The sequence below is a fragment of the Diachasmimorpha longicaudata genome, chromosome 1 (assembly GCF_034640455.1).
Source record: "Diachasmimorpha longicaudata isolate KC_UGA_2023 chromosome 1, iyDiaLong2, whole genome shotgun sequence".
NCBI lineage: Eukaryota > Metazoa > Arthropoda > Insecta > Hymenoptera > Braconidae > Diachasmimorpha > Diachasmimorpha longicaudata.
The window spans coordinates 11,685,503-11,708,830 of NC_087225.1; the positions used below are offsets into that span (position 1 = coordinate 11,685,503).

Sequence of the window (23,328 nt, forward strand, 5' to 3'; positions counted from 1 at the left end):
TTAATTTTCAAAAGGCATTCTTCTATGTACATATTTGGATATTTCACAATTATTATTTACACATTGAAACCGAGCGGGATCGATTGCGTGTTAATTCTTTCCAAAATTTCATTGGGCAGTCAGAATAAACCTCACTCGTTCGATTGTTGACATTACTATCGCAATGTACAGTGATACGTACATTAAAATAAAAATCATCTGAACTATCCCTACTTAGCATCCACGCATTACACAATTAATAATTCACTATAGTGAACAAATAAATCATTGAACTTATTTCTTACGAGAATTCATAATTTCCCATCATTCTCAGATTTTTTAACTTGATTAATTTCCCAATAACATTCTGGTTAATCGCACAATATAACTATAAACACGTAATTCAGCCCTAAAACCTAGCCAGATATATACAATTACAAAATAATAATTAAAAAATCTATTTTATACATTATATGCGTTCAACCATATGCCGAAGAAACAAAATATAAAAATTACCAATTAAGACTACCCCAAGCGCAATTTTTTTCAACTTCATTATCGATTTTTTTGGCGAACAAAAACCATTATCAAGCATTTTTCTACTGATATTTCTTCAAAATATCAAAACACAAATATCCCAATGATGATTATAATGTACAACACAGTCGTTCTGTTGAGTTGGCCCAAAATTTCATTAAAATCACAATGGCCCTATGAAAAATTCCCCTCTAGTTGCTGTTTCGTAAATTACAATTGACTCTTTCATTCGTATTGTTCCACAATCAGGAACTTGCAACTTCTCATGGTTCCACCGACATGAACTCACTCGTAGTGGAAATACACTTACTAGTTCGCAAATTTCGCTAAATTAAATCATCAACATCTGGCTCGATAACTATTGCATATCCTTAATAATGCCTTTGTAAAAAGAAAAATGCGACGTGCAAATGATTAGTCTCCACGCAATCCCGTCATGTGGTCATTCCTTTAAACCTTTTTTAATTCGTTGACGTTTTGATTAAAATATTGAGGCCTCACTAATGGCCCGAGAACATTAAAAAATACGTCCAATCCGATTAAATATATAGGTACTCAACCGAGGTTGTCACTTCGATTAATTTATTGTGCATCTCTTTGCTTTTGAAAATGCACAATTTGATCGGAGGTATTGAAATGCTCATTTTCTAATGTTTTCATGTGTTTGGGAATTTTCCAGTGTTCGATATTTATCGAGTGATTGAACCTCCATTCGTTTTTTCTAAGAGAACTGATTGATTTCATAAACCGTAGGCTTATCTCTCATAAATTATGTCCACATTCGATTACTCATGATTTTATCTGTTTAAACACTGGATAATTCACCTTCATGGTCAAATAAATCTTACCAGTTCTTTTTTCACGCACGTAAAACCATCGAATATGGTAAAATGAAATTAAATTCATCATTATCGGACGGATTACGAATAGAAATTGTGATGTGTTGAACCAATTAAAATAATCTTACTGTGATTACGACCTAAAACTGCCCCACAAACCAAAAAATTTCATTTATAGATTGAAATATAATTAACACTGATCCTCATGAATCAACATATGCATTTACGTTAAATGTTTAACAAATAATTCATTGTTTACTGCATCACGTGGTGATTTGATGCATGTCGATTGGCGAATCTAGTCGTCATTGTGTCATCATGGCGATTCACTTGGGGGAGAGGGTTCGTCGGAATCGGTTTAACCGAATTACTCGGTGAACCACAGGCCGGACGGTTGATATTGATGTTTAGCTGGCGATAGGGGTGCCAAACCGTAAACAGCTGTGGGCTGCATGTGTGCGGGCAAGGGATGCGCCGCATGACTTGCCAACAATGGTCTTGCTGAGCTATGATGCGCTGGTGGTGGAAGTGCACGACTAGAATCATACAACGTTAGTGGTGACGAGCTGGAAAAAATGAAAGACATTTTGTTAATTTTGACTGATTATAGGTTGATTATGGTCGTGTTTGAAAAGCCATTCGATTATTATGTCACACGATTAGGGGGAGTCCAATGGGCTCGGTACTAACAATTTTTTTGAACATAGTGTTGTTACCATGAAGTGCAATTGAGTGCCTAGAAAAACTATCCCTCAAATTGTTTCACCCTTTTTTGAAAACCATTTTTCAACTCATTTCGGCGAAATTTTTCTGGATAACGATGAGTTAAAAGGTTTAAAAAACTGTGACATAATATTGGAATGGCACCTTTGAGGTAGCTCTATCCTTAAAATAAATTTAGATATCATTGAAACCTGCAATGAATTTCGACAGTTTTAATTTGACTCATTTATGAAAAGAGATTTTTGTAATAACATATTGTAATGCGTCATTGGAATGATACAAATTTGGTATAATTTTTCTGTTTCAAATTTTCTCATGCAATCTGGGTGATAAAGTCAATAATTGAAAATATTACCATTTATCTCTTCTCATAGGAAATCTAGTAGAATTCTACCGAAATTGTATTCAAATTTATGCATTTTTGTCATGCAGTATTTTAAACTAACATCTGATAGTATGAAACTTAATTGTAGTTGATGCTTCTGAACAACTTATGTTTCTGAGTTTTTTTTCCCAAGAAAATGTTGTCAACATGAATTTTTCTCAATTACATATTCCACGTTGCAAGACCCCACGTTGTTCTATCGAATCGCTTTACGTGATTAACGGTTGAAAAAAAAACAAATAATTACTGTTATTGCAGGAAAATTGTAACCTTCTCTTTTTATAAGTTACTAATGAGAATAATTTTTATTGTAATAGAAAGAAAAATGAATTCCTGTCGACATTCAGTACTTGAAAAATTTGAAGAAAGCTATCGACCTCGAGTGTCATCAACAGAGTTAAAATTGTAGGTACTTTTATTCCAAATGAACAGGCAGTAATTCTACATTCAAGTGATAAATACGTGAAGTGAAATACTCTACGGCATTCCCGAGCATTTTCAACGGTTGCGATCCAACATCATCCAATACTAACTCCCCCAACGATAAATTCAGGAAACAATGAGTCGAAAAAAAAAAGATTACATATATAATCTACAATAAACTAATGCACTAAATATAAATAGATATAATAAATTGGTACACACATGCATGCATCAACTAGTTGTCTAGGTACCCACCCGGGTGTGAATCCCTGGTAGGTGGGCACTTGCTGTTGCTGTATCGCTGTGGGAGCTTGAGATGGTGCAGCAGTTACGTAAACCGGTGGTGGTACAGGATGTCCACGTGCCCGCACGTGAGCATACTCCTGATAAAGAGGCTGGCCAAGATGTTGGCTGCCCCCTACAATAGGTCCAGCAGCTGGACTGCGTCCACTACCACCGCCACCACCACCACCCCCGGGACTCAGATGGGCTGGATGCCCGTGGTGGCTGTGGCCATGACTCGGATGTGATGCTGAACCCACCACCTGGCTTTGCCTACAAAACCCAATTTACAAAAAAAAAAAAAACGTCTCAAACTTCATTATGCAGTTATTCATGCTCACGAGTCTTTGGTTTCTTCGGTGTGAATTTAAATATAGGTTCATTATCTGACTGGACATAAATTTGTACCTGAATCAATTATATTTGGACCTGAATTCATGTAAAACCCTGATTTTGTGCTATCGTATGTAATATTTTTAAGACAAGATTTTTCCCACAGAAGTGATTAATTCTAACGTCCCTCAACTTATTCATCAATCAATCCATCCGACAGCTAATCAATCAATCAAAATAATAGAGAAACCATAGCGACAAATCATAATGCAATATAATCACTCGTGAAAAAAAAAATCTTTTGATGCAAATAAATTGCCAGACAAATAAGTAAAATTGTTCATGACGTGCAAAACTCCGGTCGCAAGATTCACATGCACTACAGCATGAATTCTGAAGAAAGTTAAAAAGTCTTACCTGTACTGATGCACTGGATTTGCAACAGCCCACTTCTGATGATCTCTAGAGTGGGCAGCCGGTGGTTGGACGTACTCGTGCTTGTACTCAGCTCGTTTACCCGGCCATGATACACGTTTTTCAGCACCAGTTGTGTAAACAATATGCTGCTCCTGAAGATGCGGATGCGCGGTACTCGTGGTCACATACTGCAATAAGTAGTCATGCATGTCATAGACGTCAGCCTAGAAAAACATTTCCGAGGGAACTTTTATAAATTTGTGAATTGGTTTTTGAGGATGGCAGTTTTACTGATATAATCAGATTTTTCTGAAATGGTTACGGCTCAATGAGATTATGCGATGTAAGGCGAGGCGAGAGATGAATAAATCAATCATGACCAATTTTTTGATACATGAACTAATTTCATTTCAGAGAGTGATCACTACCTTTCATTTTTACAATTGAATAATGTGAAATTAGAGATTCTATATGCGGTTGCACGAATCATATTGTTATTGTTGTTGATATTCATTAAAATCCACATTTCGGGAGGATTGGGGTTTGTCGAAGAAAGGTCAATATTTACTCTGGGGATGGTGCCTGCCTGTTTACTCTTTAACTGAAATCATTATAGAAAATGAGATAAATTAATATTATTTTACCTGATAGGTCGGTGGCTCCTTGCAGGCTGGCGCGTGGCACGGATGTGGAGCTAAATATTCAACTCCCGGCTCCGGTTTCGTCGCTACATTTATCATGTTGCACTCTGATTGAACTTTAGCCAGTAGCCGCTTTTTCTGCGATTGTGAATAACCGGAGCTGCAAAAAATCATATTTTAATTATTTACCGCAGGATATCAATGTAAACATATAAAATATGCATATTGTCAACGTAAAAATGATTTAATTGTTATGTTATATATTGATTTAATGAATTGATCCGTTATAAAATACCAATAAAAAAAACTATGATCATTGAAGACATCCATAATCCTCCATACCTCACGTGGTGTTGGGGCTGTGGTTCATGTTTGATATGCTGCGTAGTTTGCTGATGTTGTTGATGCTGCGACAAATGCGACGGAGGGTATAACTGCGTGTGCGCCCTTCCAGGACTAGCTTCTCCATCGCTATCACCAACAGTTACGCAGCTTATCACATTTTTCCTGTGTGCCCTTGTACTCCCATGTGAGTTCTGACTGTGAGCATGAGGTTGAGTCGTTGAATGCACTGACTGAGAATTTTGGATGATTCGAGGCGTCGATTGCGTGCTAGAACGAAAAAAATTTAATTGAATTTCATTGGGAATTGACGTATTGTGAGTGAGATTCTGTTAGTGAAATGTTAGCTAAAATCTGCCATTCGAGTACTCCATTGTGACCCCTGTATTTAATATGTATCCACAGCATAGCTGGATAAATATTTCGTTTGGGTTAATCAATTAATCAATAGACCCAGGAGAGCGTTCGTAATACCGTGTGATTGGCGTCAATGACGAATTATTGTATATGCATCCCTGATTACGATTTGTTATGATTATTGTTATTCATGACGATTTCAGTCTTTGCGGGAAGGCATTTTCAATGCCAGCTGTTGTGCATAATGGCAACTGGAGTTTTGCAAGTGTAACCGATGAGCATTGTTTAAAATTTTCCGTTAATTATGGCGAGTGAAATGCGGTTCTCAGTATTAGGGATCATTCAAATATTACGTCACACGTTTTTTAGATTTTTTAGACTCCCCTTCCTCGTCAACCACAACCAAAGCCATCACCAGCACAAATCCTTTTTATGTTACATCACGAAATTGACGAGCTCGAACACGTGTTGGTAATTTTAAATCTTCACGCAAAATTGAGAATGCAGAGATGAAACGATAAGAACATTTTCGGACGATTTAGCCCTTGGCTGAGGCTTCAAAAAATATTTTCGAATCTAATGGAGATAAGAAAATTTTCGTAATGATTTTTCTTGAACAATTAGAATAATTCAAGATGCAGTTTCAAAGTCTAATGAAAAATAATTGACGTATTTGTGGCATTGTCTGTTTCATGGCATGCCATATTTTTTTTCTGACAAATCGATGTCGAGGGTTGGCTCAAGGAGGGTCGTTGAGTTTATGCGTAGTAATGAGTGGAAGATTTTGCGAATGAATCTAATGACCACTGTTGGAGATTCTCGTTTAAATGAACAAACTATCGGTTTTTCTGTAAGGATTCATTAGCTTCAGGCATTGCAATAATGAATCATGATAAACTCTCAGGCTAATGAAGGAATTTTCCCATCTTTCCTGAAATGCCGTAGACATTTATATTGTTAAGATAACGTCGTTATTATAGTTCTGGGAATTGTTCGCAGTGTTAGGTTCTATGAAAGGGTTGTATCGAAAATTTATGTATCTCCCGTAGAATCAGAGACACTTCTCAAAAACCCCAGTATCAACAAGGACAGTTATCCAGTTTCCAAAAATTGTTTCATTTCTTTGGCGAAAAATTCTGTGATTCTGTACTTTTTTAGCGTGATACCGTTGTGAAAGTTCGATCTAAACCGTTTCTAAATATATCCTGCAGTCAATGTACACCAATAATGTCAGTCCATAACATCCCATTTTGTATTTACTCAATACCTTCGAATGACTTCCTCGCGGACGGGACGTCGTTCGCCAGACAGGTGGCATGCTAACCCTTGGCAAGCTCCACACTGACGGTCTCCGCAACTGTTAACGATATCATGCATGATTCTAAACTGATAACACGACATCACGACATTTTGAGATCGACATTTTCAGGATTTCGTGGGTCTGATACCAGCGCGTTTCCCATAAGTCTTTTTATTCTGATTTTTAAACCGGCGAAATATTCCTTAAGACATCAAGTGAATAAAAGTTTATATGAAAGGGGTGCAAAGGAATATTTGTTGCAATAATGAGTAAGAGTGTGAAATTTCCCACTTTCGATAAAGAATGGGAATTCTACTCTCTAAATGAAAATACCCCATAAACATGGAAAATTAATATATGCTGATAATAATGTCCAGATACAATGGACACAGAAGAGAATTACTAATATCTGAGAACGACTGATTTTCCTTCCTTCATGTTTGCAATGAGGCTTCTACTGTTCTATTTTATAACTGAAAATCACCTACAGAGTTCAAACTCAATAATCGGAACTCAGTTTCCACCCTGCGGAAAGGTTTTTTTAATTGAAGAAAAAACTGGAATTTCACTCGCTCGGGCTAGAATTACTGATGATTAACAACAACTCATGTTCCTTTCTTCATGTCTACAATTACGCGTATCCTATAATGATAACGTATGGATGGAGTAAAGGGAGAAGAAAAAAATTACGAACCACTTCCCAGGTGTTTCATCCTCGCTATCACTGATAGTGATAACCGATACGGCTGGAGAAGGTGTGTCATGAATAGTGATTGTCTGCTGTCGTACAGCCGCCACCTGCTGATGTTCAGCATTATGATTACTAGCATGTTTTCCACTGTGATGATGCGACGATTGGACCGACTGCTGCTGCCAGTGGCCATTCGATGGTGAATGTCGCCGCATGCTGCTCGGTGGAGTGCTCTCCTTCACTCGTTTTTTCACTGGACTCAGCTGTTGCGTTTCTTTTTTGTGATCATGCCGGTGTTGTGATTGTTGGGGCACTGTTAGATGATGCTGGTGATGTTTCGTGACACTTCGTTTGCCCCAGCTCTGAGGGGGATGCTCCACCAATGCACTCGTGTTGTATACTTCAGTTACGGGGAACACGGGACGCTGATCCTTCCCCAAAACATATTTTGTTAATTTTTTTTTGAAACTTAATAGTTCGGGAATATATTCAAAATTAAATTGAATCTAATACTGAAGATAATTAGTCATTTGTTATGAAAACTATTACAAAAACCTTCCAAAAAATTAAATGAAAATTCGTCAACAACCCATAAGTCGTGTCACATCTCACTTCCAAAGACCTCAAAATATTTGGAACTTGATAATCATGAGAACTCCAAACCTGTCAACATTACCTGTATAATAGCTGAGCTGTCCACAATGAGAGGTCTCCCCCAATCTCCAGCATCGCTCAGTAATGGCTGTTGAATAGCAGCATGTTGGGGAGGCAATTGTTGCCAACTGGGAACGATGGCTGCCATTTGTCGGCTGCCTCCAGGCCACGATGTTTGCACGGCGTTGGTGAGTAACATTTGTCTTCCAGTCTCCACCATGGATACTGGCACAGCAGCGTACTGTTGTTGTGCAGCAGCAGCTGCTGCAGCCACTGCCTGCTGAGAAATAATCGATGGTTGAATTTGCAATGGTGCCTGCTGTGCTGGAGGTGGTTGTGCCACAACAACATGTTTAGCTGGACTGGGCATAGTCTGATAACCAGGTGGTGGACATAGTATTCCTGGTACAAGTTGATGGGGAAAATCGTGAACACCACTTCTGCCACCATTGGAACCACCAGACGAACTACTGTACTGTGTCGCCCTTCTTGTACTATTACTGTATATCTGGTACAAATCACCATATCCAGTTTGGGCTGTTCGATGCTCTCTGACTAGTCTCTGGACTTGGTTGTTGAATGTCAACGTAACTGCGCTACCATTTGTCGTGGGAACGAAATTAGCGACGAGAGAGGTTGGAGGTGGTGGCTGAGGCGCTGGGGGCGCCTGATGATGCGTTGGACTCGCTGTGAAATCACCAGCTCGCCGGCAAACCTCCATCATTTGGACTGATGCCTTAACGTTGTTACAGTGGGCATAATCCACGAGGTGGGCCAGAGTCACAAATGCATGGTTCAGGGCTTCTCCAGGGGTTATACGACGCTCCTGGAGTGAAATTTTTTAGGTATTAGAAGATGGATTTCTCGGATGAGGAGAATAATCTATTGTAACAACCATGTATTTTGAAGTTGATGTGAAAACAAAAAAAAAACATACTTTTCAATGGAATTTTTTATATTGCCATTTATCTATTGACATCATGAATTAGATATTACTACCTGGTCCATCGTGAGCATCCTTTTGAGAAGATCAATGAATTCCCGTCTGTCAGCTTTCTCAGCAAGCAGCTGTCCCCCTTCTAAATCAGTTGGTACATTAACCTGTCCAATGTCATCCAGACAATTGAAAATATATTTTCTAGCTTCCTTGGACTTTATTCCAGTTTCCGCCTCATGCTCCTCAGGTGTTTTTAATCGCCAAAACGGATACGTACTGTCCATATCACGATAAAAAAATTTGGTCGTTTTACTGGCATTATTGAGCATGTGTTCAGTCGGTAGTCCCTGTGTTTGGCTTATGTAGCGTATCTGATCATATTCGGAGCTACCAGGATAGAGGGGCCAGCCGAGAAATAGTTCAGCAACAACACAACCAAGGGACCACATGTCTATAGCTTCACAGAATGGCAGACCTAAGATGATTTCCGGTGCACGATAGTATCGTGACTGGAGATAAGTATTGCATACAGCTTTTGATACGTGCGATGCAGAACCGAAGTCAATGACTTTGACTCGATAGGGCTGACGCACTGGATCCACTAGCATTATGTTCTCGGGCTTTAAGTCCGCGTGAATCAGTCCCAGTTGCTGAAATTCATGAAGTTACATGAATTGTGAGAATAGTAATTTTTTTTTTTAATTTTCATATAGAAACATTTTTTTCTCATTATATCTGTTATCTGGATTATAATGATGAAATCATGTTTAAAATCATATCCATTATGTCGGTGTAATTTCTTATAGACGATTTAGAATTAACATTTTTAAGAAAATTCCAGGTATGCCTTTGTATTGTTCTTCGCAGCACACGTGAGAGATTGAAGATGATGCTCAAGAATTCTTCACAATTCTTTATCTCCATAATGTGCGCAGTTGGAAAATTCATTATAATAAATTCTTACCTTCAGCTTGAGAAGCGCCGTAAGTACTTGTTGAAGAATGGGTCTAATGTACTTAAGTGGCAGGGGTGAAAATTTATTCTGTTTAAGAAAGTCATAGAGGTTCTGCTCCAGCATCTCAAAGACCAAACAGGTATGGGATTTGTGCTGGAAGCACTCGTAAGCGCGCACAAAGTTGAACTCATCCGCATTTTCCTGGCTCAGTCGTGACAGGATGGAGACCTATTAATGGAAATCATCACCAGTTTAAGCTGACCCAGTAGTTAGTTGGATATTTCACGGAATTGCTATCATATCGAGTGAGTGATTTTACCTCAATTTGACCTTGGCGCGCATACGAAGGATGATTCTTCAGAATTTTGATGGCGACAATTTCGTTGGTTCCTTTCTTCCAACATTTGACAACCTAAATATAAAATGTAAATTAAATGATTGCACACTGATTCGTTTTCAAATTTTATCTTTAATTGAATGTCGCTCTCTTGGAATATTCCCCCGAATTGTTAATGAAATTACCGATTTTTCCACCAGTAAATAAAGTATTGTCAAGAAAAATAATTTCCCTTTCCCATTTTTCTTGACCTACCTCATTCACCATTCAGCCACTGAATTGATTACCACATAATGCAAGAATCGATCGAATTTCATCGGTTAACCTTCATCAACAATTCCTCAAGCTCATACAAAATATACCCAAGGCCATTTCCAACAAAAAACCATTGAATATTCCAAAAGCACTAGAATAGTGCCGATAGTGCAGTAAAAAAAAATAGACGCGAATTGTCATTTCGACGGTGACTCACTTGTCCAAAAGTCCCTCTCCCAAGAAACTCAAGGACTTCGTACTGATTGGTCATAGAGTACAGGACCTCGTGCTGTACCAGTTGATAATCTCCATCACCTTGGGGATTATTACCACCATTGCCCGTATTAGCAACTTGTTTGCTGTGTGACGTCATATTTGTCTGTTTGTGTTGTTGCTGTTGCTGTTGAGGTGGCTGTTGTGTCTGCTGGTGAAATTGTGGCTGTTGCTGTTGCTGATGTTGAGAATGAATCGGTGGTACCACTGTACTGCCAACACCGTTTGTCAAATTTGATGGTTGCACTGCCAAGGCCTCATTACCTTCCCTCGACCAAGTTTTTCTCTGTAATTAATTTTTTTTAATTGAAGTAATGCTGTCATAATGTCAAGCTAGGGAAGCCGATCATTGCGCAATGCGAAAGCATTTGAGAAGAAGAAAAAAATATATTTCGTTGAGCATCAAATGACCAGTGAGATCAAAACAGTCTTTGAAGATATTTGAAGTGGAGCTTCGAATTATTTCAAAGAATCACTGATCCTTGAAGATGTGCAGAGAGACAAAACGTGTGTCACATGACACTTTCCGATCAGCCCGATCTACTTCCTTGCAGCCTTTAAGGGTCAGTTGATGTTCAGAATTCCATGATCCTACATTTCAAAGGTCGCAAATATTCTCAAGAGTCATTTGATTCTCCAGAACTTTTGAAAGTTAACAAGAAATGATGAAAAAGCTATTCGAATCCCTTCTCCATACCGTTCGCTTCTCCGCAAATATCTTTCAATCAACGAGTGATACCCAAAATATATGCAAGAACCGCTTTCTTGCATTATCATGAGAGCTCTCAAAAAGTTAGAAATAACAACTTCACTATTGGGATAAATGCAAAGATATTTTAAAGGAACTAAAATCAGGACGAAATTGATCCAATAACTTCTCCGTTGTGTGCTTGAATACTTCTAAATTTCGTATAAACGATGTCTCTACATTTAAATCAGGCAGTTATCGATGAAGAACCATCGGAAGACGGTATCACCGTGTGTCTGGCATGAAATATGAAAACGAAGCCTTGACTGTAATCGATAGTCAACGTGACGCCACAGAGAAGTGTTATCATAGAGTTATGAGAGATACATAGCCACACGTCAACGAGCGTGCTGAATATTGCACTGATTCTTTTGTTGTTTATCTGCATCTACGTCTAAATAGAAATCCACCATCTTCATTTTTTTGGGATATTTGCATGACAGTGCCTCATCGATAGTCCCCTTTTACATCCCCCAAATGTGCCAGAATTATCCACTATTCATGCGATTCTTTTTCTGCATTACAAGAAAAGATTCAGTAATAAATAAATGTATACCTTCTGTCCGCACCGTTGATACGTGTCTAAAAGTTTGATAGTGGATGCACGCACCAGGGTCTGCTGATTCGGACTCTTCTGCAGCGCATTATTCTGCAGCGTGCCGAATCCGGCGTTAGTACCAGTCACAGAGTAACGCTGTAGTCCAGTATTATCCAATTGGTAATCGCCGCTCGATTGTACCAATGAGTGTTGGATCACTGGTTGACAAACATTATAATCCAATTTACGTTTTTTACTGTGATGATGAGCGGTATTGTTACTACTGCTGCTGCTGCTACTGCTGCTGCTGCTGTTGACGCTGCTCGTTTGCTGAGTTTGGATAAACATGTCACACATTCCCTGCAACAAGACAAATTCCAATGCAACGGTTATTTTCATGATTTTATTTCAGTGTACTTCAACTTTTTTTTACTGCCACACTCAAACCTGCGGATTGACTTTGCTATAAAAAAATATAATCTCTTTTGTTTACATCATGCACGTTGATTTGTCAAGATGAGTCAATGAAGACTGAAAAGTGTTCACAAAAATGTCATGATTACCATATTCAAATCAGGAAAAATAAACGAGAATTCACCTCTTAAAGCCCCGCACACTGACTGTGTCACTTTAACTCAACGAATCCAGGAAAAAATATAAATTTGTAAAGGAAAGATTAATCTACGAATTCGATTAAAGAAGCTACGCACTACACTTCTTATTAATTAATAATTCTCCGAGTTTTTCGCATCGTCAATCATCATGGGAGCGAAATTTGAAAAGTTCAGCACTATCAGTTGAATTATAGATCAATCCTCATCCTAACCTTTCCGGGAAATCAACTTCCAAGGAAAATACACCACAAATATTGAGTTCAGTAGTAAAGTGGATTGACAGGTAAACACGAGAGCTTCATAAATTATGCAATTATCACGGAAACGAGTGCTTCCAGTATAAAATCAACAGTGAAGTGGTTAAACAGAATGAGTACACTTCACTTAACGTCTATCCAAAATGTACTGGGGTATGGGGTATATGCAGAAGGCAAGATAGTCTTTTCCAAAATCAGGTTCTGACAGAATGATTCACTCATAATGGCAGAGGGTTCAAGAGACCCGATAAATGGTTAGTAATAGTTCAATAATAAACGGTCAGGACTGAATATAATCTAGCCTTCAATCAAATCATTGAACAAATTTAACAATCACTAATTCTTAGGGATAATCTTAGGGACTCGCAGGGTTGTATTAGAGTACCTTCCAGGGAACAAAGAAGGTCTTCGTGAAGATTTTATTATCTTTCATTGAGCTCACCCGCCTTCGGTAGTGTAATTCCGAATACAAATTAGGCTTAAATGTAGGGACAACTTGCCTCGGATTATTGTCATATTACTTAGGTTCCAATGTCTTAGAATTCATTTTCTTTTCGCCGAACGAAATTTATCATCACATGGCCCCATCTCCAATTATGTTGAATGTTTTCTTGAGAAGAAAATGAATATCGCGACAAATCAAAGCTGATTGAATCGACAAAGTATTTTTGTGATGATTAATAAGATAATTAAACGAATGATGGATCTTATCACTTGGGCAATTTGAATTGTACAGATAATTATCTCATGGAAAAATTGCATTTGACGTTGGAAATTCGGGAGATGTGAAAATGCGTCTTGTATCTTCACGTTTCCCAACTTCAATTTAATGTGGTAGTTTTGTGGAGTATTGCCTACATTCGACGTCGCCATTCACTTTAATACGTCCGTATACAGTGCAAAAACCAGGATGATCAGTCCTACGTTGTGACCTACTTTAAAATGAGTCACCTTAATTACACTAATAACCGATTGTTTGAAACTGTTGCTGGAAGAAATAATAACAATATGGAAACTGCATACGTGGCCCTTTTGCCATATCGCACTGCCTCTCCTCTAATGGTCTGGCCCACGCTTTATAATTCTTGGAAATTTTGTAAATTGTTATGAAGTTTATGAAAGGAATTGAAAGTTCCCCCAACTTATTCGTTATTTTGTGAATTTATGGAAATGTGAGTTTCTAGCTTGGAAAATACTCCTATACGTAGATTGTACGTGTGGATCAATATACTCCCTGGGTTAAACCGGGTGTGAATCATGAGGTGCCGGTATGTACGTCGTATTTCCCCGTGATTTTCCATGATATAAACAATTCAATGTGGCTAGTCAGTGGAGAAGGGGGTGAAATGGCGCTGGGATGAATATGGAAGCTTTCATAATTGGATGATTATCTTGGAAATGAGATCTACGAAAAATGTAGAGAGACACATTTCATGCAGAATTGTTGTTATCATTATATTTGGTTTAGGCAGGTAGAGAAACTTTTTCATTAAAAATTGGGAGCAACAAAGAAAGAGCTATCAGTAATCTCCTTATGAAAATACTTCTCACCTGCAGAAAAGCATTGTCATAAAAAATGAGTGAATTTTTTTTCTCCCATACAAATTCTCCATAAGAAAGAGATCAACAGAAGCTGCTTTCATGAACAATTTATGCCACGAGAGGAATATTCTCTACAATTTTATTCCATAGAGAAAATTTCTGCTCATCTTGCTTCTACAAATTTTTTTTAACGATTTTGTTGGTCTCCGTGTATCACGCAACACTGAAATTTCTTCAATAATGAGTGGCAGGAAAATCTTGGATTTCACAGAAGTTGATGATAAAACTCAAGACTCGAAATATAACTCTGTCATATTCTAAACCCAGTTCCGAAACACTAACTAAAAATTAATTCCCCATCACAGCTCGACTACCATTTTTTGTTTACTACTTCTCCTCACTCCCCTGGGGTATTTCAATTCTTTTCATAAGGACCTGCCGAGACCTAACATTTTTCATCTCTTTTTTTTTGTTACCTACGGATCAGCCCAGATTGGAACCGATGTGTCATCGAATTTTCCCGTCCAGTGTGAAGATATTTTTAGAATGGGCCTCCTAATCCCCTGAACCCTAGACTCTTCATAATGTTGTACGTCATCCTTCATATAAAGGCTCCGATTCTCAGGTATTGGACCTTTTGCCGAATATTCCCGGGTAATGCAGTTGCCTGTCTGCTGGTCCCTTAATTCTCTTGTGCCACGTCAATAATCGAGAATGAGAAATTCCCCAATGGGCGCCAGATTTTCCATGTTTTGATGCCAGGTGTGAGTACACATTGAAATATGGATTTACACCGACAGCCATAACTTTCACAGATAAGAAAACTAACGAATCATCGAGAATAAATATATACCAGTAAGACATCCAAAATTTTTAGATTTATGGTAATTTTTGGAAGAATGACTGGATAATGATACTAATGAATGATTCAGACTTTATTTTGTAAAAATACTAGTGTGTTATTTTTGAATTTTCAAAACAGGAAATTCTACTGCGACAAAACCATATTTATAAATTAAAATTTAGTAATCAAGGAATAGAAACTGTTCAAGGCAATTTTAACTAGTGGTGAATATGCCTTGAAATTTAAAGTTGGCAGTAAAACATTTGGTTATAATCTTTTCCACAAAGTGAGTAGCCAACTCCGTAAATAATAATGATAATTGATAATAAGCAGTAATGAAAATAATATGGAAAATTCTGTCAGATTCAGAAATATTCCTACAAAATTTAGCTGTCGACTTGAATCGGTTCATTGCTGATATGTCGTCTTTTGAGGACTTATCGTTTGGAAAAAAAATGCGAAGAATGACTCAGACTATGCAAAAATTTTGTAAAGTATGCATGACTTGAACATGAACTCATAATGATGAAGAAAATACTTCTTGATTCAAGCGACCACTTCTCGATTTGAAATACGTTGACGGTTTCATTATAAACGATCCCGTTCAGAAAGAACCACTCGTTTGCCAACGCAATCGATTGAAGTTTAGACAAATAGGAAATTACTTCTGCCACCCATTTGCAGGATGACGTCATCACCTACTTTATAAATTCCAGCTAGATATAGAATAGATAAGGAGATTTTCAATAGTCCAACAATTATTAATGTTGATAATCGGCTTACAAGTGCGAACGTTCGAATTTTTCCATACTGCAGCCAATCACATTAATATTGGCGCTACCGTGAGGAACAATAAGTCTCTGTCAATGAGACTTGATAAAGTACATCACCCTTATTGCTCTTTGCGTTGGTAAAATTATCGATCCGAGTATTCCAGTAAACACAACTTGAATTATCATACCTAATGTTGCATCGACGATCAGAAACAATATCGTTAAAATATCGTAATGTCGTAACAAATATCGCCATAATTATCACGACATTACTAGTTTTATCATTCGGCCAATCATTGACAAATTCTCACACTCAATATTTCATTCTATCATCGCAGTTCTTCAATTGAGTCTTCTGTGGTTCGCAAAGGAAAATGAGGTTCTTTGAAAGAGGAGAAAATTCCCCATCTTTATGAAGAATTATAGAAATATCCGAAATTCTGTTATTTCCCCTTCAATATTATCCACCTGAAGATTATAATCAGTATAAACATAACTTCTCAGTGAAAGATGAAACCTCAAAATAAATTCTAAATAAAAATTAATGTGAGTAGAAAGATTCTATTTCACTTTCGTATTATTCATAATAATTGCCCTCAGACGGCCAAATTATAGTGTTTCAAGGAAATTAGCTTTCCCAGATTAGAGAGAAGATAAAAACCTACGAAAAATCTCTCAGAATGGATAAATGAAATTGGGATTGCAATATGAAATTAATAGTAAGGGTCAGACTCTTGTAATGAATAATTGATGCTTATGCGTGTCCACAATGACGTATTAAATTGAAGAACCTTGGGCACACGAGAGGCCATTATCTCAAGAAATAACCGGAGAAAAACTTATCAATCAATTTCTAACAGCCGTCAAATTTTGAAATGGCGACAGTTATCAATAATGATTATATTTTTCACTTTTTTGGATTTATTTTCCCGTTGCACTCAACGATTCATTTGAAGTTTCTTCAGACAACTCAACATTCGCACGCAAAGGTGCTCCAATTTTTGAAAAATCCAGCAATGTCTGGCTGGCACTATCAAGCCAAGATGATCGTAATAAAGGTATTGGTGGAATGAATGAAATAGGTGTACGTATACAGAGAAAATCGACTCACGGACTTCTTTCGAAAGGTCTGTATAGCGGACTCTCGCCGAGCAATTTCTGCCGAGACACCAAACCAGTGCAACACCACACAAAATCGACCTTCTTGTGTACGTACATACAATAATATCTCTATCCTGTCTCAGGGTATATCTCTCTTTTGTCCACTTGCAAAAGCAAATGGCAACGGACACTCGTGGAGGTTAGGAAACGGGTCGCAGCTGCTCTCACTTGCCAAACGTCTCGACTTTACCTTTACGATGTTGGGAAGAGACGTGAATATGGGTGCGAAGGGAAAATATCTTTGTCGGTTTTTTTTCTTTGTTTTTTTTTTTTTGTGAAATAAAAGCCGGTAGAAAGTCACGAATTTCGGGGAGTCCAGGAGCAGGTGCAGGATGCATCAAAAATAATACCTGAGGGTATTAATTACCGATTGCAGGGGAACTGATGATTTTTTTTTCTTAGAATTTTTTTGCTCTGCGTCTGTAATTTCAAACGAGAATAATTGTTATTGAAGAATATTGTCTAGTACTTTTGGAAAAGGCAACGTCTTTTCAGAAGGATCCTTTTGTGATCTTAACGCTCCGATGTCGAGAAAAAAACTAAAAGTATCAATTTTCTTGGAGTCTTGCTACAGAGTGATTCATTTCAATTGTCCTCTCATCAATTATCAAAGGATATGCAGGAATTTCTAGCCGACTAGGCCATATGTTAACTGTAACCGAGCTTCGTTGACATTAAAAAATGCGTCTATCAGTGCATGTCCTTAACAAGCCAGCCTTCCATCGAGAAATCTTGAACACAATTGATATGACAACCACTACTGTCTGCAAGGATAACAGGAAAAGTTTTCCTACTTGCAACAAACTATTTAAGATCGATATAAAAGTGTCTCAAGAATTTATACATCAGACGTAATGGCTGTAATAAATTTGAAACATCGAAATACTCGGTTAGAAAAAAAATTGAAATCCTATGGAATGCTTCGTGTCAATATTGAAGGGAACCACATTCAATTCCATTTGAGAAGAGAAAATAAATGTAATTCCATTCTTCACCGCAAATATAATGGAATTCAAGATTACTTAGCAGGAGAAAGACGAGGTCCTCAACTTACTGAACGATTCAATCGAAATATAAATATACGGTGTTAGGAAACGCTAAATTTTCAATAATTTTCATCATTTCAAAATATATTCATCAATAATTTACAGACAATTAACCGCTCCGAATGATTATCCGATGAATATCCTCCAAAATATTACCGCAACCGTAAGAAAATACGAATTACCTAAATAATCGCCAGGAGAATTTGGAAATTTAGGAAGTTGTTGAAGATTGGAGGGTAAAGTGAGCCCATAAATGTTTTGCAAATGTGAAAGAATTGTCAAATGATTTGAAAATAGTTGCAGATCCTCAGAGTCTGTCTTCCGCCGGTGCATGTTTAGCTAGTTTCCTAGGAAAAATTTTACTCATAATTTTTCAACAGTGCAATGCATTCATCACGCAACATGTTCACTGAAGAGCAGCGTAAAAATTATGGAGATTGATGGAGGAGTTTCACAAACAGAAGTGAAGAAACTACCCAGAATGATATGAATTTTTTATCACGTTTCTAATGATAATTTAACAAGATTTGATAGAAAGTTGGATGGCAACGACGTAAAAATAGAAACTGAGGAACGAGAACGTGGCACGAAAATACGATGAATGGAGGAAATACGTGGAAATGATCACGATGTCGGGGAATTTAAACCCATTATTGTTGGAAAGAGTTATTCCACTGAGTAATGACGATTAATCACTTTTATTTTTCTAGTTGGATGGCTGACATTTTCATGAAGGATATCCAAGAACATGAACGCTTTCATTTGAGCTTCTGATTCCCAGATATTTTACAATGATTTTATTATGTAAATTTTACAGGTCAGAATTTGAATCTCAATATTGAACTGTTAGAAAAATTAAAGAATACAAAATAAAAGTAAAATAAAAACGTTTAAAAAATTGGAGTTATTTATTTATCAACAAAAATATGCAGAACTTCGATTAATCTTTCTATTTTTTATCGCACAATTAACTCGACAAATTTCACGATTGACATTTGTTACACCTTTAGTGTCATTTATATCAAACTGTAAACATTACGTGGATATTCTTAATGCGAGAGATAATAAAATAGTTTGAGAATCCCATGATTCACCAGATTTCAGGGAAATAAAAAAATCTGAGTTGGGCTCCTCCACTAATGAAAAATGAAAGCTGTTTTTGCACTTAAACCCCGACTAATGAGAACCCAAGCTTATTTGCTTAGCTATTATCCTCGCTAAGCAGTCAGAATAAGTCTCCATTATTTCTCATTCCGTGCGTCTCGAAAATAAACTTTCATAACAGCTTCACAATATTCTGTACGTTATTTTGGCTGACCGGAGATATAGATAATAAAATCATCGGTGGAATGTTTTAGTCGTAAATACAAGACGAATAAATTAATACTGACGACTGCAAAGATAAAAATTGACAATTGATTTTAACCGTAAGCTCATTGAAGTGAATCATCTAATTCAAATTCCTGCTCGATCGACAGTCTAGTGTGATAGCAGTCAATATGAATAATCTAGTTCAGTATAAAAATTATCGATTGGATCTAGCTGTTATTGTTAATGATTTTTCTCTCTCTGGTGCCCAACAACAATGTGTCATATAAATGCAGCAACGTTACATTGGTTGAACACTTGTCATACTATGGAGAAGGTAATACTTTCGAATATACGATGTTGCCACTGATGAAAATAACAAAATTGAAAACTAAGGGTATTAAGGCCCCTAATATCAAGTACAGTAAAATTTAAATCGTGGAAATAGGAATTTTCCATAGATCATTGTGAGGGCTTGACAACGTTTAATCCCACTTTTATCCCAACATCAATAATATATGAATGATGAATAAATATAAATTATTTTATTTCTTAAACATTGCCCATATATTTCCTCAGAATACGTTCATATATTTCCTTAATGCACTCATTATCACGCAAACGCTAACGTCAAGGAATTTTTTTGTGACATTGTTGACACATAGACTCAACCCCAGCAACAATATCCATAATTCTGTAATTCTAAACATTGTTGGTGGTTAGAGTGACAATTAGTTCCCTCTGTTTATCACACACTGAGGATTATTTACAAACGCATGACGTTCTTTCGTATCTAAAAATACGTCATGACTGCTCTAGAAAACTTATTCAGCAAGCTGTTTTCAACTGTGATGAGTACTTGACTTCAATGTACAGGATTTTCATAGTTACAATGGGCAATGGAAAAAATTGTAGGGCAGGGGAACGGTACGATAGAAAGTTGAATTACGGGACTCGAAAGTCCTCTGCAAGAAGTGTGATTCAATAATACGTATAGATCATAATTAATAATTGTGATGGGTGAGAAGATTGGAATGAGTAATTTCAGGAGAAATATTTGATAAATACTCAAACGAAACGTCATGGCCAGATTTCAAAGAGGACCTTTTCGATTGATTGCGAGATATTTTTCAAGATCAGGGATTTAACGAAAAGCCTTAGAAGATATTTTTTTTGTAGAGACAATATTTCATTACGTTTTCTGCTACAAAGTCACTCATTTTTGAGGTAATTGCATACTACATGAAGAAGACAGTAGATTTATTGCTGATCCTCAGAATGAATTTGCGATAATTTTCTACAGTTCACGGAGGACCTCAATATATTCGTGATATTTTTTTTCGGAAAAGAGATTTACACAACAAAAACGTTGGGGCCGAAGGTTCAGGCCACCTCTAATAAAACAGAATAAGAAAAAGCACTTTCGAGATCTTTCTACGAAAATCCGGTATTATATTAGTTGTGCCAGCTGCAGGTAGCTCTGTTAGGCTCTAGAAATATCCCAAATCCTCATCTCTTTCACTCCAACTCACCTTCCAAAACCAAAATATTCCACCTCTACTTTACCAATAATATAATAATAACTTTCTAGAAATTCCACCATTTCTCCGAAATTCCGAAATTTTCCTCACTTTAATGATGAACATGGGGCAAAATTATGCAGAATAACTGAAAACTAGTATTCTGTCAAGTCTAGAATCAACGTGGTCAGTCCTGTCCCCGCAGAGTTACATCGTAGAAATCTCAGAAAAACTATCTCGCTCATTCTAACCTCTCACAAGCAAAATATTTCACTTCTTCTCTGACTCTACCTTACTGAGAATATGATAATATCAACTGAAAAATCTCACTATTTCTTTTATAGTTCGAGGTATAGCTATGTAGGAAAATTCCAGACCAGATAAACCAAAAGATCTCTTCTCTCTCAGTCGACTCTCCGAATAATATAATGACATCACCTCAAAAATTTCCCTGTCTCTCTCAGACCCCAAGACATTCATCGAAGGCTACACTTGTAATAAAATTATAAAGAATAAATTGTCTTGGGTTTCATCAAATATTAGTAAATATCGCTGTCCATGAAGCTGACACTGACAACAGTTTCGTTAACAGACCATTCGCCTCAGACGAATCTAAAGGTGTGCAAATCATTTTAAGTGATATCCCGGCTCATTCGCATTGATATTCTTTTGCATATGATGATTGGACTCTCCCACACTCTAACCCCTCTCATTAAACTTTCTGCTGACGAATATTCCACTGATTTTAGCTTTGTCATTTCTCAGTGTGTCTCTCACTCCAGTCTCCAAGAAATCACCAACAATCTCTGAACTCTATTTTGCCCAACTTCAATTGACCTCCCAAAACAAATTACCCCACGAAAAACCCCCATCACATCTGCCTCCCCCGTCTCCCCAAGCTCACCCGATTGCTGTCGTCCACCAGCTAACATGCGGGTAGTCACGCAATCCAGCAATGCGCATATTGCTCCAAAACCCATCACCTCAACCCCCCCAAAATCCCCATAAACCTACCTTTCACTCCTCGACCAGTGTCTCGTCGTTTATTTCAGCCCAAAAAATTATTTCCAAGATGAAAACTTTTCCTCCTCCTCGTCCCCAGAGTATTCAGTTACAGGCGATATATTTGCGTCATGTTCTTATTTCTCCTGTTCCGTGAAGTATCGGGCAACTGTGATTTCAATTCCTCGCTTGATCCGACGTGGCCTCTTTTCTCGTTATTTTTTCCTCCTTTTCTCTTTTTTTTTCTCTTTATCCACCAACTAAACGTCCGGCCCCGCTTTCCGCCTGGTACCTCTCAACAATTCCCAGCCATCTTGCCTCACCAATAGCCTCTGTACCCCCCTCTCTCCACTCGTTAATCAGAGAGAGACGGATGTGTATGCCAAATGTATATTGATACACTGGCTAATGCTTCATTAAACAGGGGAATTTTTTTTTTATCATCAACGTCTGCAGTACGTGTACGCCTCGGTTCCATACGCAGCCGTGACAAACAGAATTGAAGGATTGGAGCGGTGACACTGCCAATTACGTACCTCTCCCCCCCGTCCCTCTGCCCAATCACAAAATCCAAAAGTAAATGAGGAAAAAGAAGAGAAAAAAATAAAATAGCGGAAAATCCGCAGGTTTTTATTTCACTTGTGTTCTCGCCACTTTTCAGCCACCGCCTGCACCCCGAGGACGCGCATTTCACGGCCCCCAAAACACCACAAATAACTGTCGAAAAACTACACCCACACACACGATTGTTACTATCGACAATCACCACTTTTTCGAGGCACTAGGACTAGGGGCAATTATTTAGCCCGAACGATAATGAATGGTCAAGCACTCATTGCTCTTTCAGGGTATTATCCATCACGGATTGAGGCTTTTCGTTCGCTTCTCGAGTTGCCCTCCTGCCGACGACTGTGGCGTGTCGGGTACTACGGCAGCACCTCGGCCCCATTCGGCGTTTCGCGTCGGATAACCTCGTCTGTTTATCCTCACTTTCTGCGCAGGGGCGAACGTGATGATTCAAAGGCCACGTGATTCATTTATTCGATTTGTGACATTTACGTTGAGGATTTAATTATTCAAATGTCAGATACTACGTTTTCCTTTGGAAATTGTTAATCATTGTTGTTTGTACTTTAGTATTATAAGGAATCGAGAAATATTTGGTGACTTGGCATGACTTTTTAGCGGGGAAATTTGAATGTTGAGACGCTGTTTTGGAGGAGGCTGTTGAGGGGATTGATTTGAGGGAGGTTTTTCAGGTTTTTTAAGGGAAAATGAGGCGTGAGTTTCTGAAGAAATTGTATGTAGCATACGG

At 37.7% G+C, this 23,328-nt stretch overlaps 1 protein-coding gene across 9 annotated transcripts; it reads right to left on the minus strand.

The window, feature by feature from the left end:
• Positions 1 to 22,961, minus strand: LOC135165627 (homeodomain-interacting protein kinase 2). Of its 9 annotated transcripts, none has more exons than XM_064127149.1 (14): positions 22,026 to 22,961; positions 12,019 to 12,306; positions 10,605 to 10,946; positions 10,115 to 10,207; positions 9,805 to 10,023; positions 8,900 to 9,490; positions 7,926 to 8,729; positions 7,253 to 7,680; positions 6,526 to 6,615; positions 4,902 to 5,171; positions 4,563 to 4,719; positions 3,919 to 4,142; positions 3,109 to 3,441; positions 1 to 1,921 (listed from the first exon to the last, which is right to left on the minus strand). In XM_064127149.1, exons 2-14 carry the CDS (start codon positions 12,301 to 12,303, stop codon positions 1,723 to 1,725), a joined length of 4,035 nt encoding a protein of 1,344 aa, XP_063983219.1. In that variant the 5' UTR covers positions 12,304 to 12,306; positions 22,026 to 22,961; the 3' UTR covers positions 1 to 1,722. The 9 variants fall into 9 exon arrangements, with proteins under 9 accessions (XP_063983219.1, XP_063983229.1, XP_063983201.1 ...); XM_064127159.1 differs by having other exon boundaries at positions 1 to 1,891; positions 3,142 to 3,441; positions 11,965 to 12,306; positions 22,026 to 22,960; XM_064127131.1 differs by having other exon boundaries at positions 3,142 to 3,441; positions 11,965 to 12,306; positions 22,026 to 22,960.
• Between the last annotated feature and the right edge of the window lie 367 nt (positions 22,962 to 23,328).

Excerpts from the sequence above, each read along its gene's own strand:
- LOC135165627 (XM_064127099.1), bottom strand. The coding sequence starts at position 12,303 with ATGTGTGACATGTTTATCCAAACTCAGCAAACGAGCAGCGTCAACAGC. Across the intron at positions 8,730-8,899 it reads TGCTCACGATGGACCAGGTA|GAGCGTCGTATAACCCCTGG; the intron begins GTAATATCTAAT and ends ATTTCACTCCAG. Across the intron at positions 6,616-7,252 it reads GATGAAACACCTGGGAAGTG|TTGCGGAGACCGTCAGTGTG; the intron begins GTTCGTAATTTT and ends TATCGTTAACAG.